Here is a 21305-nt window from a genome sequence, read left to right as displayed (position 1 = left end):
AGCAATTTGCCAAAAGCTCCCTTAGAGTTTCAGGAGAAGCTATATGGCTTACAGAAATATTAAAATTAAAAATAAAGTGTAAAAAACTTGGCCAAATTGAAAGTACAGAGGAAAGATGTGTTCAATATGCCTTGTAATAGGCTGCCAACCACAAGGGTACACCTTTAGCACCTTGTCAAAACAAGGAGCATGGGTGACACAAAGTGGCCTGGCACCTTAATGCCAATGCTTCACTGCTAATGACCAAAGGGTTCAGAGACATCTGCAGACTCTGAATTGAAGGTATTTTAGACAGATTGATTCTAAAAACAAAAGTGTTGGGCACTATATGATATTGTCAGTTTAAAAACCCCTGTGCATTTAATGTAGTTTTATTTTTCCTGAAAATTTGTATTAATTTTAATCACACTGCTAACAATTGACGATCCTTAAATCAAAGAAATGGAGAACTGAATACCTTCTAACCCATCTCAATGTGTCACTATTGAGTTTCCACTCCCCTTCCTCAAGCTCTACTATTTTCTAGTTTAAATTTGAGAATACAATTATTTGACATTCAGTTGTTCTAACTGGGGAGCTGTTAATGGTGGTTGTATTTTAAAAATAAAAGTAAGTTTATTTCACTGTTATTCATAATCTGATTGCTTTGAACCACATTTAAGAAAAGCAGTACAAGCCAGACTGTCGCAGCTGGCAGCTCTGCCCTTTGACATCCTTTGGGTCTCCTTCTCAGTAATAATATACTCACATAAATATCGCTGTCCTATATTAATGGTAAAATATCTGCTGAAGGAAGGAGGTGTATTATACACATAAATTTAAAAGGCATTTTTCACCTAATCAGAGTAGTCATAAGAAAAAAGCACTTCACTCCACTTGAAAATTTCAATATTAAAGTCCAGAATTGCTGGTTCTTATAAAGACGATGCTAATTTATTACTTCACTCATGTCACTTCCATGTAATGAAATAATTAGCTGGGAAATTATATTTGCATTCTCAACACTTTTGTACAATAGGAATGTCAGTATAATTAGGCATTAACTACAATTTCAGAGAATTGAAGGTAGCAGCTTTGTGTACAAGTGAATATTTTTTTTCCCTTCATTTGCTCCATTCTTATCTTGGTGATTCAGAAAAAGATGTTTAAACAGAGCCTTTCAATGAAAGCCATCATAAAAGTGTGCCATATTAAGGTAATTGCCTACAAGATGAGAAGATAGAAATCTTTCTGCCAAATTCTTTGGAAACCAATGGGCTTCATGCCTGAGGCACCAACAATTTGTTAAATTTTTGAATATGTCCTTCATTCTTATTTTCCGTTCCACCTCTGTTGTATTAGGCTTTGGCAGCTTAAGCTCTCTAAAAGGGGCAGCTCCTGATCAAAGCCATCTTTCATTGAAGAAGAACAAACACCAATCCATTCTGGCAGGTGCAGTTTTCCAATACATTCAGAAAACAGTTTGGGAAAGAAAGTATTAACAAACTGAGCTGTCAACTGTGAAGAAAAGAACATATTAAAGGTTACAAATAGTTTTATCTCCTGAACAAGGAAAGAATGAATTAGAGTCCGCTTTTTTAGAAACTAAAACAAAACAGTGTTAAATTATTTGTGCTTTGAGTTTAGTTTGCAAGTAATATTTAAACATCTCTTTTGCAATTCAGAATTCATCCCATCTCCCAGTCATTGATCCTTCCTTAGTGCTTTCATGCAAGAACTACTAAGGCAACTGGGATTAAGGGACTTTAACTTTTGGAGACCTACAGCTACTTTCCTTTATACTTGCTCCCCCAATCTTCTAAATTGTATTACTTTCTTTTATAATTGCTCCTCCAATCTTCTAAATTGTATCCTTCAATGAAGAAATCACTAAGTGGACCTGGCCAGGAATATTCTCATTGTCTGATAGTGTTAAAAAATACTGACATACGTAAAATCTCTATCCTTGGAGATCTTTAAATATAGCACAGGTAGGGGTCCATTCTGGTGTATCCCTGTCCTTGGTGTTTCGGGAATGGTTATCCTGAAAGAAGAAAGCCAGACTTGATTTTTGGAGGGTCTTCACATATAGAGTGTCTAAGCTCTATACACATGGGAAAGATATAAAAACAGACATATACATGCATTATTTCCATCTCTCAAAGGTTAGGGTTCTATTCTCACTTTTATTTGAAGATGAAGGCAGTGAGAAATGTCCTAGAGTAGTATGTTAGGGTGCCTCCGCTCTGAACGCAGTCTTTTGAATAGTGAAATGATTTTAACATTTATTATTATTAGAAACAGTTTTTCATATCATTAAAAGATCTCTGAACTTTTTAATTTTTCTGTATTGTTTAGCTAAAACTTTACCTAGAAAATGCCCCAAACTAAAGGAAAATTACACAGATGACTGAAGTGTTGTTGGTTATTTTTTTAAAACTCATTGTAGCAGGATTTATAGCATTAACTTCGTGAACAAATACAAATATTTATTTTTATACCAAGAAAGTGTGAATATACAACATTGAGAATTACTAGTGACAACTGATGTCTGCATGGTTACACAATATCCTTTGGCCATTGTATAGAATTGATACCATGCTATATGTGTTTTAAACTAAGCACCTTGAAGCAACTTCTCCTTTCATCTATTTATATGTTACTGATTATCCAGCATTCCTAAATATGCTGCTGTGTATGTCCTTCAGTTTATGACAAATTAGTAGATATCTATATTTAAGATGGTGACAGAGAAGTATGTGGTCATAGAAGTCATGGCTGAAGTCCAAGTTCAGGCTCTGCACCTTATGGGCTGTGCTATGCAAACTTGGGTACATTCTTCACTTCTTTGAGCCTCTGTTTCTTCATGTGTGAAATAAGGAAAACAGTACATGGTCTGGCAACCACCAGGGTCATTACTATCATCAATGACTTGATGTCCACGAAAGCGTAATTTATAAATGATCACATAGATGCAAGAGATTATAATGCCATCTTTTAAATGGTAAGAACTTGTTACATATTTGTTTGGGAAATGGGACCTTTCAAAATTCTTGATGGTTTCTTTTCTCTCTGTAAATCTATCAAAAAAAATCTCTAGCACTGAATTTTCAGATCTAATAAAAGGAACAAATTACTTTTCCTTACGTGGAAAAAATGGGCAATTTTCACAAAGCACTTTTCTGTCTGTCTACTATTATGTTCCTTTCCCTTTGACCTTTCCTAATTCAAATGACAAAACAGTTTGATTGCCTCTCATTTGGCTCTGTGAGGTATAATAAAGTATTTTCCAGAGCTTTGGAGGGGAAAAAACGTCCAGCTATGGCAGTGAGGGCAGATGGATGCTGTACATTCTTCCAGCCCTCAGTTACTACCTGGAGAGTTGCCTGAAACACATTTACAAATATGGCACTGCCTCTGATTTCACAGGGGAGGGAGTGCATCTGATTGGATGAGTTTTATTAAATGAAACTATAGGAATCCGTAAAAGCAAATTACACTCCCGTTTTAACTAGTAACAGAAATTCTGTTTAATCTTAAATAAATCATGTGATGAAACCACTTTAAACCTTTGTTGAAAGGCCTTGTTAAGCTCCCTAAATTTGAATTGTTGTTTATACATGTTTTGCTGTGTGGGGTATAAAAGCTCTTTGGAAATGGATTTTGAGAAACTCTCCTTTAAGACAACCCTGAAACCAAAACAGTTTAGACAAACTGCTGGTTGCTAGGGGCAACCTCAGCTTCTAGAATGAATAATTACAAATGTAGGACAAGCATTTGATGAGAGTACACAAGAGAGAGGTCTTCTGGAAAAAAAAAAAGGAATAGAAGTTCCGATCTGCTTAGGAAAAAAAAAAGTATGCCTTTGTGTTTTTTACACACATAAGTGAGTCAGCAGAAAATACAGATGTGATCCAATTGATAAGGAAATCAGAAAGCTGGACCAAGACCAGCCTCTCAGGGCACACATGGTATCTTTAAGACACCACAGGATTTGGTTAATATACTCAGGAATGATCAAGTAAGATGAGTAGCAGAAAGAAAGACAAAAGTGCTCAGTTTGCACTCACAACAATGTCTAACAATTCTGGGGCTCAGTTCCCTGCCTGATCTTCAGCCCTTAAAGTAACATAGTTTGGGTATTGCCCATCCTGGCTTCTGGATACTGCTTCTCAAAGTACAAAGTGGATGTACCAGCCAGGAACTGCTTTCTGGCATTGGCTTTATGAACAGCCCTGCCAGTACTTCTGCTCGTGCACTCCTCAAGCTGTCTTAGAGAGACCATTCTTTGATGTTTATGTGTTAGTGTCGTGGAAGCACAGAAAATCACAGTAACCAGAAGTAGAAGATGAACTTCCAGAAGGGCTACTGAATACCCAAAGACCTAATGATCTTTGGGTCACTTGGGAAGAGCCTCTCTCCCAGAAAATAATTCAGGTTTAAAAAAGAAATACTGAGCCAAGATGGCTGAATAGGAAGAGCTCTGGTCTACAGCTCCCAGCGTGAGCGACGCGGAAGACAGGTGATTTCTGCATTTCCATCTGAGGTACCGGGTTCATCTCACTAGGGAGTGCCAGACAGTGGGCGCAGGACAGTGGGTGCAGTGCATCGTGCGCGAGCTGAAGGAGGGCGAGGCATTGCCTCACTCGGGAAGCGCAAGGGGTCAGGGAGTTCCCTTTTCTAGTCAAAGAAAGGGGTGACAAATGGCACCTGGAAAATCAGGTCACTCCCACCCTAATACTGTGCTTTTCCGACGGGCTTAAAAAACGGCGCACCAGGAGATTATATCCCGCACCTGGCTTGGAAGGTACTATGCCCACGGAGTCTCGCTGATTGCTAGCACAGCAGTCTGAGATCAAACTGCAAGGTGGCAGCGAGGCTGGGGGAGGGGCGCCCACCATTGCCCAGGCTTGCTTAGGTAAACAAAGCAGCCGGGAAGCTAGAACTGGGTGCAGCCCACCACAGCTCAAGGAGGCCTGCCTGCCTCTGTAGGCTCCACCTCTGGGGCCAGGGCACAGACAAACAAAAAGACAGCAGTAAACTCTGCAGACTTAAATATCCCTGTCTGACAGCTTTGAAGAGAGCAGTGGTTCTCCCAGCACACAGCTGGAGATCTGAGAATGGGCAGACTGCCTCCTCAAGTGGGTCCCTGACCCCTGACCCCCCAGCAGCCTACAACTGGGAGGCACCCCCCAGTAGGGGCAGACTGACACCTCACACAGCCGGGTACTCCTCTGAGACAAAAATTCCAGAGGAAGGATCAGACAGCAGCATTCGCAGTTCACGAAAATCCACTGTTCTGCAGCCACTGCTGCTGATACCCAGGCAAACAGGGTCGGGAGTGGACCTCTAGCAAACTCCAACACACCTGCAGCTGAGGGTCCTGTCTGTTAGAAGGAAAACTAACAAACAGAAAGGACATCCACACCAAAGACCCATCTGTACATCACCATCATCAAAGACCAAAAGTAGATAAAACCACAAAGATGGGGAAAAAACAGAGTGGAAAAACTGGAAACTCTAAAAAGCAGAGCGCCTCTCGTCCTCCAAAGGAACGCAGTTCCTCACCAGCAATGGAACAAAGCTGGATGGAGAATGACTTTGACAAGTTGAGAGAAGAAGGCTTCAGACAATCAAACTACTCCGAGCTACAGGAGGAAATTCAAACCAAAGGCAAAGAAGCTAAAAACTTTGAAAAAAATTTAGATGAATGTATAACTAGAATAACCAATACAGAGAAGCGCTTAAAGGAGCTAATGGAACTGAAAGCCAAGGCTCGAGAACTACGTGAAGAATGCAGAAGCCTCAGGAGCCGATGCAATCAACTGGAAGAAAGGGTATCAGTGATGGAAGATGAAATGAATGAAATGAAGCGAGAAGAGAATTTTAGAGAAAAAAGAATAAAAAGAAATGAACAAAGCCTCCAAGAAATAGGGGACTATGTGAAAAGACCAAATCTACGTCTGATTGGTGTACCTGAAAGTGACGGGCAGAATGGAACCAAGTTGGAAAACACTCTGCAGGATATTATCCAAGACAACTTCCCAATCTAGCAAGGCAGGCCAACATTCAGATTCAGGAAATATAGAGAACACCACAAAGATACTCCTTGAGAAGAGCAACTCCAAGACACATAATTGTCAGATTCACCAAAGTTGAAATGAAGGAAAAAATGTTAAGGGCAGCCAGAGAGAAAGGTCGGGTTACCCACAAAGGGAAGCCCATCAGACTAACAGCGGATCTCTCGGCAGAAACTCTACAAGCCAGAAGAGAGTGGGGGCCAATATTCAACATTCTTAAAGGAAAGAATTTTCAGACCAGAATTTCATATCCAACCAAACTAAGTTTCATAAGTTAAGGAGAAATAAAATACTTTACAGACAAGCAAATGAGAGATTTTGTCACCACCAGGCCTGCCCTAAAAGAGCTCCTGAAGGAAGCACTAAACATGGAAAGGAACAACCGGTACCAGCCACTGCAAAATCATGCCAAATTGTAAAGACCGTCGAGGCTAGGAAGAAACTGCATCAACTAGCGAGCAAAATAACCAGCTAACATCATAATGACAGGATCAAATTCACACATAACAATATTATCTTTAAATTTAAATGGACTAAATTTTCCAATTAAAAGACACAGACTGGCAAATCGGATAAAGAGTCAAGACCCATCAGTGTGCTGTATTCAGGAAACCCATCTCACGTGCAGAGACACACATAGGCTCAAAATAAAAGGATGGAGGAAGATCTACCAAGCAAATGGAAAACAAAAAAAGGCAGGGGTTGCAATCCTAGTCTCTGATAAAACAGACTTTAAACCAAAAAAGATCAAAAGAGACAAAGAAGGCCATTACATAATGGTAAAGGGATCAATTCAACAAGAAGAGCTAACTATCCTAAATATATATGCACCCAATACAGGAGCACCCAGATTCATAAAGCAAGCCCTGAGTGACCTACAAAGAGACTTAGACTCCCACACAATAATAATGGGAGACTTTAACACCCCACTGTCAACATTAGACAGATCAACGAGACAGAAAGTCAACAAGGATACCCAGGAATTGAACTCAGCTCTGCACCAAGCGGACCTAATAGACATCTACAGAACTCTCCACCCCAAATCAACAGAATATACATTTTTTTCAGCACCACACCACACCTATTCCAAAATTGACCACATACTTGGAAGTAAAGCTCTCCTCAGCAAATGTAAAAGAACAGAAATTATAACAAACTGTCTCTCAGACCACAGTGCAATCAAACTAGAACTCAGGATTAAGAAACTCACTCAAAACCACTCAACTACATGGAAACTGAACAACCTGCTCCTGAATGACTACTGGGTACATAACGAAATGAAGGCAGAAATAAAGATGTTCTTTGAAACCAACGAGAACAAAGACACAACATACCAGAATCTCTGGGACACATTCAAAGCAGTGTATAGAGGGAAATTTATAGCACTAAATGCCCACAAGAGAAAGCAGGAAAGATCCAAAATTGACACCCTAACATCACAATTAAAAAAACTACTAAAGCAAGAGCAAACACATTCAAAAGCTAGCAGAAGGCAAGAAATAACTAAAATCAGAGCAGAACTGAAGGAAATAGAGACACAAAAAACCCTTCAAAAAATTAATGAATCCAGGAGCTGGTTTTTTGAAAGGATCAACAAAATTGATACACCGCTAGCAAGACTAATGAAGAAAGGAGAGAAGAATCAAATAGATGCAATAAAAAATGATAAAGGGGATATCACCACCGATCCCACAGAAATACAAACTACCATCAGGGAATACTACAAACACCTCTACGCGAATAAACTAGAAAATCTAGAAGAAATGGATAAATTCCTCGACACATACACTCTCCCAAGACTAAACCAGGAAGAAGTTGACTCTCTGAATAGACCAATAACAGGCTCTGAAATTGTGGCAATAATCAATAGCTTGCCAACCAAAAAGAGTCCAGGACCAGATGGATTCACAGCCGAATTCTACCAGAGGTACAAGGAGGAACTGGTACCATTCCTTCTGAAACTATTCCAATCAATAGAAAAAGAGGGAATCCTCCCTAACTCATTTTATGAGGCCAGCATCATCCTGATACCAAAGCCTGGCAGAGACACACCTAAAAAAGAGAATTTTAGACCAATAGCCTTGATGAACATTGATGCAAAAATCCTCAATAAAATACTGGCAAACTGAGTCCAGCAGCACATCACAAACCTTATTCACCATGATCAAGTGGGCTTCATCCCTGGGATGCAAGGCTGGTTCAATATACGCAAATCAATAAATGTAATCCAGCATATAAACAGTACCAAAGACAAAAACCACATGATTATCTCAATAGATGCAGAAAAGGCCTTTGACAAAATTCAACAACCCTCCATGCTAAAAACTCTCAATAAATTAGGTATTGAGGGGACGTAACTCAAAATAATAAGAGCAATCTATGACAAACCCACAGTGAATATCATACTGAATGGGCAAAAACTGGAAGCATTCCCTTTGAAAACTGGCACAAGACAGGGATGCCCTCTCTCACCACTCCTATTCAGCATAGTGTTGGAAGTTCTGGCCAGGGCAATTAGACCGGGGAAGGAAATAAAAGGTATTCAATTAGGAAAAGAGGAAGTCAAATTGTCCCTGTTTGCAGGTGACATGATTGTATATCTAGAAAACCCCATTGTCTCAGCCCAAAATCTCCTTAAGCTGATAAGCAACTTCAGCAAAGTCTCAGGATACAAAATCAATGTACAAAATCACAAGCATTCTTATACACCAATAACAGACAAACAGAGAGCCAAATCATGAGTGAACTCCCATTCACAATTGCTTTAAAGGGAATAAAATACCTAGGAATCCAACTTACAAGGGACGTGAAGGACCTCTTCAAGGAGAACTACAAACCCCTGCTCAATGAAATAAAAGAGGATACAAAGAAATGGAAGAACATTCCATGCTCATGGGTAGGAAGAATCAATATCGTGAAAATGGCCATACTGCCCAAGGCAATTTATAGATTCAATGCCATCCCCATCAAGCTACCAATGACTTTCTTCACAGAATTGGAAAAAACTACTTTAAAGTTCATACGGAACCAAAAAAGAGCCTGCATCGCCAAGTCAATCCTAAGCCAAAAGAACAAAGCTGGAGGCATCACGCTACCTGACTTCAAACTATACTACAAGGCTACAGTAACCAAAACAGCATGGTACTGGTACCAAAACAGAGATACAGATCAATGGAACAGAACAGAGCCCTCAGAAATAACGCCACATATCTACAGCTATCTGATCTTTGACAAACCTGAGAAAAACAAGCAATGGGGAAAGGATTCCCTATTTAATAAATGGTGCTGGGAAAACTGGCTAGCCATATGTAGAAAGCTGAAACTGGATCCCTTCCTTACACCTTATACAAAAATTAATTCAAGATGGATTAAAGACTTAAACGTTAGACCTAAAACCATAAAAACCCTAGAAGAAAACCTAGGCATTACCATTCAGGACATAGGCATGGGCAAGGACTTCATGTCTAAAACACCAAAAGCGATGGCAACAAAAGCCAAAATTGACAAATGGGATCTAATTAAACTAAAGAGCTTCTGCACAGCAAAAGAAACTACCAGCAGAGTGAACAGGCAACCTACAGAATGGGAGAAAATTTTCGCAACCTACTCATCTGACAAAGGGCTAATATCCAGAATCTACAATGAACTCAAACAAATTGACAAGAAAAAAACAAACAACCCCATCAAAAAGTGGGCGAAGGACATGAACAGACACTTCTCAAAAGAAGACATTTATGCAGCCAACAGACACATGAAAAAATGCTCACCATCACTGGCCATCAGAGAAATGCAAATCAAAACCACAATGAGATACCATCTCACACCAGTTAGAATGGCAATCATTAAAAAGTCAGGAAACAACAGGTGCTGGAGAGGATGTGGAGAAATAGGAACACTTTTACACTGTTGGTGGGCCTGTAAACTAGTTCAACCATTGTGGAAGTCAGTGTGGCGATTCCTCAGGGATCTAGAACTAGAAATACCATTTGACCCAGCCATCCCATTACTGGGTATATACCCAAAGGACTATAAATCATGCTGCTATAAAGACACATGCACACGTATGTTTATTGTGGCACTATTCACAATAGCAAAGACTTGGAACCAACCCAAATGTCCAACAATGATAGACTGGATTAAGAAAATGTGGCACATATACACCATGGAATACTATGCAGCCATAAAAAATAAGGAGTTCATGTCCTTTGTAGGGACATAGACGAAATTGGAAATCATCATTCTCAGTAAACTATCGCAAGGACAAAAAACCAAACACCACATGTTCTTACTCATAGGTGGGAATTGAACAATGAGAACACATGGACACAGGAAGGGGAACATCACACTCTGGGGACTGTTGTGGGGTGGGGGGAGTGGGGAGGGATAGCATTGGGAGATATACCTAATGTTAAATGACGAGTTAATGGGTGAAGCACACCAGCATGGCACATGTGTACATATGTAACTAACCTGCACATTGTGCACATGTACCCTAAACTTAAAGTATAATAAAAATAATAATAAAAGAAGTCACTCAAAAAAAAAGAATCAAAATTGTTTAATATTAAAAAGGAAAGGAAATATTAAAAAAAATAAAAAAAATAAAAAAGAAATAGTGTAAGCAAACCAATGGACAAAACTAGGATGTGGTTAAACAGTGAAATTGCCAAAATGTATTGGAATGTTCATTTCTCTAAAAGACCCTTCTATATGTGTAAACATTTAAAATAGATATCCTTTACAATATATTTTCCAGTACACATTTAGCTATCTTTATAAAGGGTTCTGTTCTTGCTTTTAGAAATACTGGGGAAGTATGTTAACTTCTTCCTCCAACAAGGTAATTATGCCTGTTGTGTGGCTCAGTGGGATATAAAAGTAAGGCACTAGACTGATCTGGTGATGGTGTGTTCTGTTGGCCAAATACCTACAGGGAAACAACTGCAACCTTGTAAATGCTAAGCTTACCAACAGTCCTATTATTAGCCTACCAAGACATAATCTCTAAACGTTAGAATTCCACTATGTGCTACGAATCTCTTTCACTAAAAGCTGTGACCGTGATATAAGAAAAGTCTTCAGAAGAAAGTTTTCTAAACTTCTGCCTTGTAACAGTTTAGAACAGGTGTCAGTAAACTATCTGACCTGCCTTTATTCTTTTTTTTTTTGTAAATACGGTTTTGTTGGAACACAGTCATACTCATTTGTCTAGTTTTGCCCATGACTGCCTACAATGAGAGTTGAGGAGAGAAACCATATGACCTGCAGTCCTAAAATCTTTCCTATCTGGACTGTTAAAAAAAAAAAAGTTTGCCAACCCCTGATTTAGAAAACAAAAGGGCAGAAGACAACTTCAGGCAAAATAAAATAGTGCTGGTGATTGAAAAGTGGTTTGCTGACTCTGTAACTTAGTAAGGCCCCAGTACGTGTAATGAGATAATTTAGTCCCAAAGCCTCTGACCCATGCAGTTCACTTGTGAGCCCAAGGCATGATGCCTCAGTTCAGATTTGTGCATCCTGGTGTGCCAACTTGATTTCCTCAGGAAGTTCATGCACTAAATATGCTATGGGTCCTTCTGGGTCAGGTCATGACCTGGTTAGGAGAAGGGAGGCACTGAGGCAGAAACTATTTGTGCCAGAAGGCACTCTCCTGTAAGCTGGTAAAACAGACTAGATACAAGCTGAAGCCATTCTTCACGGTTTCAGGAGGGGAGAATAAATGCCAGCCAAATAATTGACAAGAAACCTCAAAGTTTTGGCACAACATTCTTAGGAGTAACTTTAAAAGGCAATTGTTTTACTTAGGTCAGTAATGGTAGCAGAAAAGTTGGAATATTTCTCTTTTCTTTAAAGGTACTGGGCTAAAACCAACACTCAAGTCAAACTTCACTATAATCTGAAACCATAAGGCATTGAATTAAATAAAATTATCTCAGAATGGTAGGCAAGGTCTTGCTCTCCTAGAAACATGAAAAAATTCCATTCTAGTTGTCATAGTCTTTTTACTTTAAACTATTTTCTCTTATATAGAAAAATATAATAAAAGCCAGTTAAGAAGGATCCCTTCTAAAGAGCGATAAAGCAAAGAGATGAGTTGAAACCTACTCATGTTTATTCGCAAGGTGGTATACGATTCTCCTAGTATCAGAGGGGATATTTTGATAGCTCTGCCTAGACTGGCATACATTGATATATAATTACCATATGTACATAAGATTCAGAAGTCCCCTAGTCACAATGGAATTCTACACAGGAGAAAGCAAACTCGAAAGACAATCCTTTCCTTTTTTTTACAAAAATAAAATCCACAAATTCTAATAAGACCCTTAAGAGCTCCCAGGTGTGCAGTATAAATCATGTGAATATAGGAACTACAAGGGCTCCAGACCAAGAAAACACTGAGACAAATGAAATTTAAACCAATTTTGTGATGTGCTTGAGAGACTAATGCAATATCTAGGAACTGAAAGAAAAACACAGGATGCATAAAGGCCCAGCAGTAATGATTGAGACAATAACCTCTGATTAGTACGTCTATACTGCACGGAACATTAAAGATATAAGAAAGGCTGTGCTGGAGACATAGTCCGGACACAATTATGCTGAATGAGTACATCAGCTCTATTATTTGTATAACCAGAGCTCAACATGAGTACAATACCCTTTCTCTAGCAGTGTCACTCTATCTAAATTAGCATCACATAGAGGAAATATAGTTAGTAAAATAAAAATGCCAAAGAAACACATTTGCCCAGATAGCACGAAGAAGTCTCAAAAGCATTTCTAACATATTCTTTTATTTTAGAGTGAAACATGAAACCTAATGCAGGTTGGGAAGCTGGCAAGAACTTCACTGCTAAAAGAAGCTAACACTTTTGTGTATTTCTATACATAAAGAGGAATTTTTGTTCCTCAGTATGACAAAACAGGAAATTCTGACAAAATATTCAATTTTGCTTTTTCAGTTTTAGAGTTGGCTAGAGTTCAGATAAATTCGTGTATTTGGAATGACCATACATCCCATCCCTCATTTAATAAAGCCTATTTAAAATATTGCCCTTATTAATGACTACCAGAACACAACAGTGTTCATTATCCCTGTAATTCAATTGCCAGAAGTTTGTGCAATAAATCAGGAAAAGGTTAAAATATTTTTCATGCCACAATAAGACATATCAATCTATTTTATTTGATTACCTTGTGTAATGAGGCTTTCTCAAGGCCAGATTACCTTACTCATTATAATTATGCCAGATCATATTTTTCCTTAAAATGGAAAAGATTAACAAATGCCAGAAATCCAGTTGAAGCTAGGTATGTTTTTTCTCCTTTGTCCATTTCAGGACATGAGAAATGACATCCTGTTCTCCTTCCAAGAGAAGAGAAGAGAAGACAGCAACATTATTCCCATGAAAAGCAGATTAGGCAAATGGTACCTGGACAACCCTCACTTTATTCACTGATTTGAAAATTCAATAAACTCATCTATATTTTCAAATTTCAAAGTCAAATTCCACTCCTATAAAGAAACTCTTATTCACTAGAGTGCAATAACATGCTTCTCTATGTGGTAAAGTTTCCTTTTAAGTGAATGCCAGTTAAATTTAACCAATAGAGTTCATATTTTTAAAAAATATAATTTATCAATAAAGAATAACATAAAGGCATTTTCTGGACTTTTCCCCTCTCCCTAGAATAACCTCTTTTCTGGGCATAAAAGAGAAATCTTCCTCCTCATGCCCTTTGAGGGAATCGTCTTCCCCTTTGGGCTCCAGTTGAATTTCAACAGCCCCCATGTGTTCTTGGGAGTCGGCCGTGGTTATGAGCAGGACGGCATTTCTATGTCCTCCTCTTGCCAAGATGTTTCTCTAAATTGAAATAAGGTCCCTCCAACCATGAACAGCCCCACAAACCTCATGCAGGGTAAAAAGGCCTTTGGTCTCCCTGAAATCATAAAGCAGAACACCGAAATGAAGATAGTCTTAAGGCGGCCGGGCATGGTGGCTCACGCCTGTAATCCCAGCACTTTGGGAGGCCGTGGTGGGCGGATCATGAGGTCAGGAGATAGAGACCATCTTGGCTAACACGGTGAAACCCCGTCTCTACTAAAAATACAAAAAATTAGCCGGGTGTGGTGGCGGGCGCCTGTAGTCCCAGCTACTAGGGAGGCTAAGGCAGGAGAATGACGTGAACCCGGGAGGCGGAAGTTGCAGTGAGCCGAGATCGCACCACTGCACTCCAGCCTGGGCGACAGAGCGAGACTCTGTCTCAAAAACAAAAGAAAACAAAACAAACAAACAAACAAAAAGTCTTAAGGCAAGAAGAAGCAGGGAGGGCAAAAGAATAGTGGCCATTAGGAGAGGAGTCACGACTTTTCTTGTAACTCTTCAGAACTGTACTTTGAAAAATATAAACACATAACACCTATAAGAATGGCTAAAAATAAAAAGGCTAATGATACCACATACTGGGAAAGATAGGGAGCAACTAGGACTCCCACATGTTGTTGGTGGAAATGTAAAATGGTACAACTTCCCACCTCTTCAGCAGTTTCTGGTAAAGTTAAACATCACCTATCATATGACCCAGCAATTATACTCCCAGAAAAGAAAATAAATGCATAGGCCCACCCAGAGATTTGTACATAAATGTTCATGGTAACTTCATTTATAATAGCTAAAACTGGAAACAACTCACATGTCCATCAACAGAATATTCTTGCTTCATTCGTTCTGGGGAATAAAGAGACTGTGGTATATTCACACAATAGAAAACTACCCAGTAATAGAAAGGGATGACTGGGCGTGGTGGCTCACACCTGTAATCCCAGCACTTTGGGAAGCCGAGGCAGGTGGATCACGAGGTCAAGAGATCGAGACCATCTTGACCAACATGGTGAAACCGCGTCTCTACTAAAAATACAAAAATTAGCCGGGTGTGGTGGCACACGCCTGTAGTCTCAGCTACTTGGGAGGCTGAGGCAGAAGAATCGCTTGAACCCGGGAGGCGGAGGTTGCAGTGAGCTGAGATCGTGCCACACTGCATTCCAGCCTGGGGGACAGAGAACGACTCCATCTCGAAAAAAAAAAAAAATAGAAAGGGACAAACTACTGTTAATGCAACAACATGGATAAACTACAAAACCATACTGTTTAGTGAAAGACGTCAGACTCAGGATTATGTACTGTGTGGTTCCATTTATATGAAGTTTAAGAACAGACATAACCAATCTGGAGTTACAAAGGAGCATAGTAGTTGTCTTTGGTAGAGTCGGAGGTTGATTTGAAGGGGATATAAGGAAACTTACCAGGGTAATAGGAATGCTATATACCTTGATCTGGGGGATGATTACATAGGGGTATACATTTTCCAAATTTATTTTGCTGTGTACTTAAGATATGTGCATTTACCAAATGCTAATTAAACTTCAATAAAACAGCGAGAAAAATGAGTTGCTTCTAAAAGAAGCTTCTAAATAAAGCACAAACAATATACTGTCCATATAAATAATTCTCAAGCTTATGTGCTAATACCAAGACAATCAAAGACATGGTGAAAAGGACTTTAAAACAAGGAGAGAAAATTTAACAACTTATTGAAACATGTGAACTTGCATTTTCTTAAGAACATGTGAACTTGCATTTTCTTAAGAAGAGAAATCTTTTATGGGACTTTCCGCTATGAACTGTTAGAGGCATGCTGAATGGATCTCAGGAATGATTTCTATTCTAGTGTATAGTACTACAGTGAAATATTCAACTTCCTGTTTGAGTTATTTACTTAGTAACTGCTACTAAAATGCTTATAGACCATTTTTGCCAAAGTTTGTTTCCTTGAAGTGTTTTAGACATTATAATAAAGTTGCATATGAATTTCAAAATGTATACACAAGCTACAAATAGCCTCACATCCTTTATAATTTAACAAATTGTTTAGTAAATTTAGTAAATTCTAGCACTTATTATAATAATTGAGCTGATATGTCATAAGAAAGCATAATTATGAAGTAAAGGTAGCTTTTAATCCAAATACAGTTTTGAAAATTAGTTCAGCAATACATTTTACCACACAATTTAAATAACTATTTTATATTTTCTGCATATATTAATTAGAGTACAGTGTAAACAAAGATATATTTACTAAGGAAAGGATAATGAATATTAATAATTCATTATTCCACAAACTGATTTATTATTAAAATAGCCTTTGTAGAACTTTCGCTGTTGAAAAGACTTTGTGAGGGGGAAGAAAGAATGTTACATTCAGAAAAACAAAAGGAAGAAATAATAATCTACATATTGTTTTTCTCCCTAGCTAGTGCCATGTAGGTTTAGCCAACTTTATTATTAAAGACTGCCAGATAAGAATGCAAAAAAAAAAGATTGTGCATGCAAGCTTTTTCATTACAATAATATCTTCCTACAATATACTTACATTGGCTAATATTAGACTCCAAACAAAATTTACAAAATTATATTTTAGGTCATACAAACGAGAAAGAGATCATTGTATACAAATAATGTGATGATATTTTATGACTTTTATCATTATAGACCAGAAGTAGGTAAGCTTTTTCTGTAAAGACCCAGATAGTTAATATTTTAAGTTTTGTGGGCCACATACAATCTCTGTAGCATAATCAGCTAAACATATGAAAACACTTCTTAGCTTGAAGTCTGTACATAAACAAGTGGCAGGCTGGATTTGGTCCATCAGCTATAATTTTCTGATTCCTGACATAGATCACTAGTAACCATAACTGTATCATAAAAATGTTAGCAGAGTCATTTAAAAAGTTCACACCTTTTATTTCTACAATCACTAAAATAGATCTCCCCACCCCCGCCATAAAAGTTCTGTTCTTATTTGGTATCACCCACACCAATGCCAAAGGCAGACCTCGAGACTCCATTATCATCCATCTAAAGGGGAGCAGCTGTCCCTTCTCTCCCCTCTTGATCACTGGCTGAAATCCACTTGCTCTGCAAGGATTAGGTGTTGCCTCCTTCCTCACGACTGACATGCCATAGTGATTTCTCCCTTTTCTAAATCCTTTCCATTTACTCTGTTCAGCCTTTACACCATTTGGCACTTTGTCAATGATAGCATCATCCATAAAAATAAAATACTTTTAGTACATTATTTAAAACTTCATTATATATGGTTCGTTATACTAACTTTCTTATGTGTGCATTTAAAGTTATTTTTGAAGTAAAATGTAAGGTCCTTCTGGTCAAAGACTGTGACTCCTTTTCTTTTCTTTTTGTGTGTTGCTAGACAAAGGCATCCTGGTAGTGGTGAAGATGAGTACTTTTAGGCAGCTCACAGAGCTGATCTCAACTTTGAGCACCATGGGAGGTAAAGACCTCAGGGCAGTTGGCCTCTTGTGCAGCTAAAGTGTTTAGAAAGCCAGAACGAAGTTAAAGGAAGACCCTAGAGTGGGTCAGCTTTCTGCCAAAGACAGAGAATATAGCTATAGAATGCTCCCAGCCTACAGTATAGAGCTGTTGTTGGGAAGTGGCTGCTCAGCCAGTGCCTGTATGCCCTAGCCTCTCACGTAGTTGGACTACATGACTAGTTCTTGCCAATGGAGTGTGAGTAGAAATGATGTCAGCCACTTCTAGAACTGTCCCATAAAAACCTCCTACTATCCCCCTGCCTGCCAGCTGGATGTCAATACTCAAAGGCATATTAAAGCCATGTTGTTAAAGGGTATGTCAGCTTGGATCACTGAATACCTGTATAAAGCAGAGCCCTACTGTAGATTGGATGTTAAGTGAGCAAGGAATATATTTCTGGGTTATGTTAGGTCACTGAAATTTGACCTATTATTTGTTTCAGCAGTTAGCATAACCTTATTTGGAACAGATGATCTCTCTGTTGTGACTGGAGTGAACTGGATATTGTTGGACTGTCTGCTGGCATTCAGTAATGCCACAGAGAAGTCTAAAGACAATCTAATTTACCCTTGTGGTTTGTGACTTGCTTATTATATTAACTTTTAAGTTAAACTCAGCCACTTTTGAAATGATTATAGTCTTAGTAATGTCAATATCAATATGCTAATCATAAGAATCCAGAATAAGTCCTTTGAAATTGGCTGTATCATGTAAAGCATGCACAGTGTCTTTTTAAAGGTGAGGTAAAGAGTTACTGTAAAACAAAATGCTAATGTTTTCCCTTTCTGGAATTTCTTCTTTCTATCTCTGAAAATGCAATGCAGACTAGCCACCAACATGAAGCTACATTTGTATGGAGGCAGCCTGGATGCTGTCAAGATAAACTAGTTCTGTTTATGTGATTGCATGTCCTTTGAGTGTGTGTATTTCTGCCAACCTCAGAATTTTAGGCATTTCCGATTTCATCCATGTGCTTTGATAAGCTACAGTGAAACTCACATTACAGAAAAATAAACCTTCTTTTTTCACATTCTAGGAATTTCAGTGATGATAAAATTTTTAGCCAGATCAATTGCAATTTAAATCCAATATTTTTCTTGGAGTAGAGTGTATTACTGAGAATAAAAGAGGGCACGGTGGCTCACACCTGTAATCCCAGCACTTTGGGAGGCTGAGGCGGGCAGATCACAAGGTCAGGAGATCGAGACCGTCCTGGCTAACATGGTGAAACCCCATCTCCACTAAAAGTACAAAAAATTAGCTGGGCGTGGTGGCATACGCCTGGAGTCCCAGCTACTTGGGAGGCTGAGGCAGGAGAATCACTTGAACCCGGGAGGCGGAGGTTGCAGTGAGCCAAGATGGCACCACTCCACTCCAGCCTGGGGAACAAAGCGAGACTCCATCTCAAAAAAAAAAAAAAAAGAATAGTTCTTTTAACTATTCTTTTTTTTAAATAAAGTCCAATATGTATAGAATTTTAGAGCTACTTCTTAAAAATAAGTTACTCTCTTGCCTCGAGGATAAAGTCTGCACGTCTAAATATGATTCATATGTTCTTCTTGTTCAGGCTCTTGTTTACCTCTCTGTTCCACCCTCCTACCACTGTGCATCTTGCATTCTATGCAGCAGCCACTCTGAATTCCTTTCCATTTCTCTGGTGTGCTTTCCTCTGTCTCATCTCCTGCCTTTGCACACACAGGTCCCTCTGCCAAGGTGCAGTACCCACCTCCTCCCTCCCTCTCCATTTTCCTTAGCTTACTTCCACTCAGTCTTCAGGTCTCAGCTTAGATGTAATTTCTTTCCCACAAAGACTTAACACCTTATAATTCAAGTTAATCGTCAGTGTCCTTTAGAATGTAGGCTTTGTAAGGTCAGGGTAGATCTTTTTCATGCTAACATTAATGCATAACATGGTGTATGGAACATAGTACATGTTCAGAAAATATTAATTGAATGTTGCTGAATCTAGAACAACCCTTATATGATGCTGTGGTCTACCACAACACATAGAAAATGATGTTACTGACCTACCAACCAAAGGACACTTGTCTTGAATTATGTTATCCCCAGGATCACCTGAGGCCAAACGAACTAAAGTGGTGAAAGAGTAGGGCATAGGTCATAAGTTGTCCTTTGTACAGTAAATAATTGTATTCAGTGACCAAATTCATGACTTTGAACTCATTATACTCTAACTGACTGAAATAGGGTAATAGAGACTGACTTTGAAAAAAAAAAAAAAAAGGTCAAAAATAACATACACACAATTCACAAAAGAAACCCTTCTCTGATTTGGATAATTTAAGCTTGCAAGATCTGCTTCTTCTCATCTGGACATTCAGGGGAAACCATCCAACAGCAGCAACAGACCAAATGCTCCTCTCTGGGCAACCATCACTGCTTGCCAGCATATGCGCGTTGATTTTGGAGTTCCTCTTTGAACTAACATTTGACTTGATCTAGAGTATTTCTCAGCTTGTATATTTTGCTGTCTCAAAATTTTCTCTTGATATTAATCTCCCTATCCCCTCTCTTCCATGTGGTCTTGTATTTCTAATCACGACCATCCACAATAACCTTCCTGCTTCAAGCTTCACACTTGTGTAATGACAGCTGGTGTCAAACCAAGCTGTCCTCCACATTCCCGGGACAGAGGCCTGTGGCTGCTGCCATTTCCACCACCATCATGGCAATGCTCTTGGCAGACTCAATGACTCGGAACCTGGCTCTCAAATGCCAAGGCTTCTGGGAATATGGCGGGCATTGAGGTATGGGGATAGGCTCGGTGGGGAGAGGGAGTGTTTGCCTATAACTATTTCTCTGACATACATGAATACAGCAGAACTAGGGAGACTTGAAAAAAATGGCAGCATGGCAATTGGAATTTTTCTTTGGCCTCAGACTGTGGTGTAGAAGAAGAAAAGCCCTCAGCTCTCCACCACAGCATCATTGGTTTACCAGTGCATTCTCATTCACAGGGCTGGAGGGAGAAGGCTCATACAAGGGTGTTTCCTAGGGCCAGTTGACCAGAAACTATTATTGAAGTCTTAAATGGACAATGAGAGGGATTTTTGTATATTACATGTACAAATGCTTAGCAATCCAGGGCTGGGTTTTTACCTTGTGTAACTGATAATACTGGAAGGCACCAACTCCACCTTGTTCTTCTGCAGTCCAGAGCACCAGCCGCAGAGTCCTCTTTGGACGCAGCCCTGGGAAAATAATAAAATAAAAAAGTGATACTTTAGTTGATTTTGAATTTTATAAAAAAAATGGCAGGGTCCCTCATCTGCCTTGTGGAGGAAGGAGGAAATCAGAGGCACTCAACTCTCACTGGTGTGGTTGTCTCCTTCAGGGTATGGCCAGCACAGCAAAGGAGCAACTTCAGGGCTGATCTCCAGGCCAGGTTAATGGAGAAAGGGGTTGTGACAAATGCAGTTTGCAGGCCAGAAAGTGAGAGCCTTTCATCACATCCTTAACTTGATATCCTGCCCAGCAGAACCCAATGGATGGCCAAGATCAGTGAGATATTAGATCATATCTGGAAGATGCAGTTAGGATGACCCCAAGCAGATTGTGGGGTCTTTCAATGATCTTAATTGAAATTAAATCATTTGGGTCTACTTCAGGATAAGCCGTGTAGATTACTTTTTAGTCTGAATATACAAGCATAGCTAGATGCCCATGCTAGCTTCAGTAATGTAATAACTGAAAAGCAGATGCAACAGTTATGCTTCTCCATGGCCAATTTCTTCTCCTACTTGGAAATAGAAGGTCATTTCCCTAAGGTCAATGAAAATTAATTGAATGAGGATGATATTTATTGACCTTATTACTACACAAACAG

General features: G+C 39.1%; 2 protein-coding genes across 13 annotated transcripts in view; one reads left to right on the top strand and one right to left on the bottom strand.

The window, feature by feature from the left end:
• Positions 1–21305, bottom strand: part of CPQ (carboxypeptidase Q) — a 625632-nt gene that overhangs the window by 216469 nt on the left and 387858 nt on the right. For all 10 annotated transcript variants that reach the window (XR_004673002.3, XM_003821683.5, XM_034966385.3 and 7 more), the window contains exon 6: positions 20579–20670. Coding sequence is in view for 9 of the 10 variants with exons in the window: in XM_003821683.5 (XP_003821731.2) it covers positions 20579–20670 (92 nt within the window). In the remaining variant the exon portion in view is untranslated. The remainder of the gene's footprint in view (positions 1–20578; positions 20671–21305) is intronic.
• Positions 1–21305, top strand: part of TSPYL5 (TSPY like 5) — a 347974-nt gene that overhangs the window by 248183 nt on the left and 78486 nt on the right. The gene's annotated exons all lie outside the window — the stretch shown is intronic.

The sequence above is a fragment of the Pan paniscus genome, chromosome 7 (genome assembly GCF_029289425.2).
Source record: "Pan paniscus chromosome 7, NHGRI_mPanPan1-v2.0_pri, whole genome shotgun sequence".
Classification (NCBI taxonomy): Eukaryota; Metazoa; Chordata; class Mammalia; order Primates; family Hominidae; genus Pan; species Pan paniscus.
The sequence above is the reverse complement of the archived record's forward strand: the minus strand, read 5'-3'. Positions and strand labels throughout refer to the sequence as shown.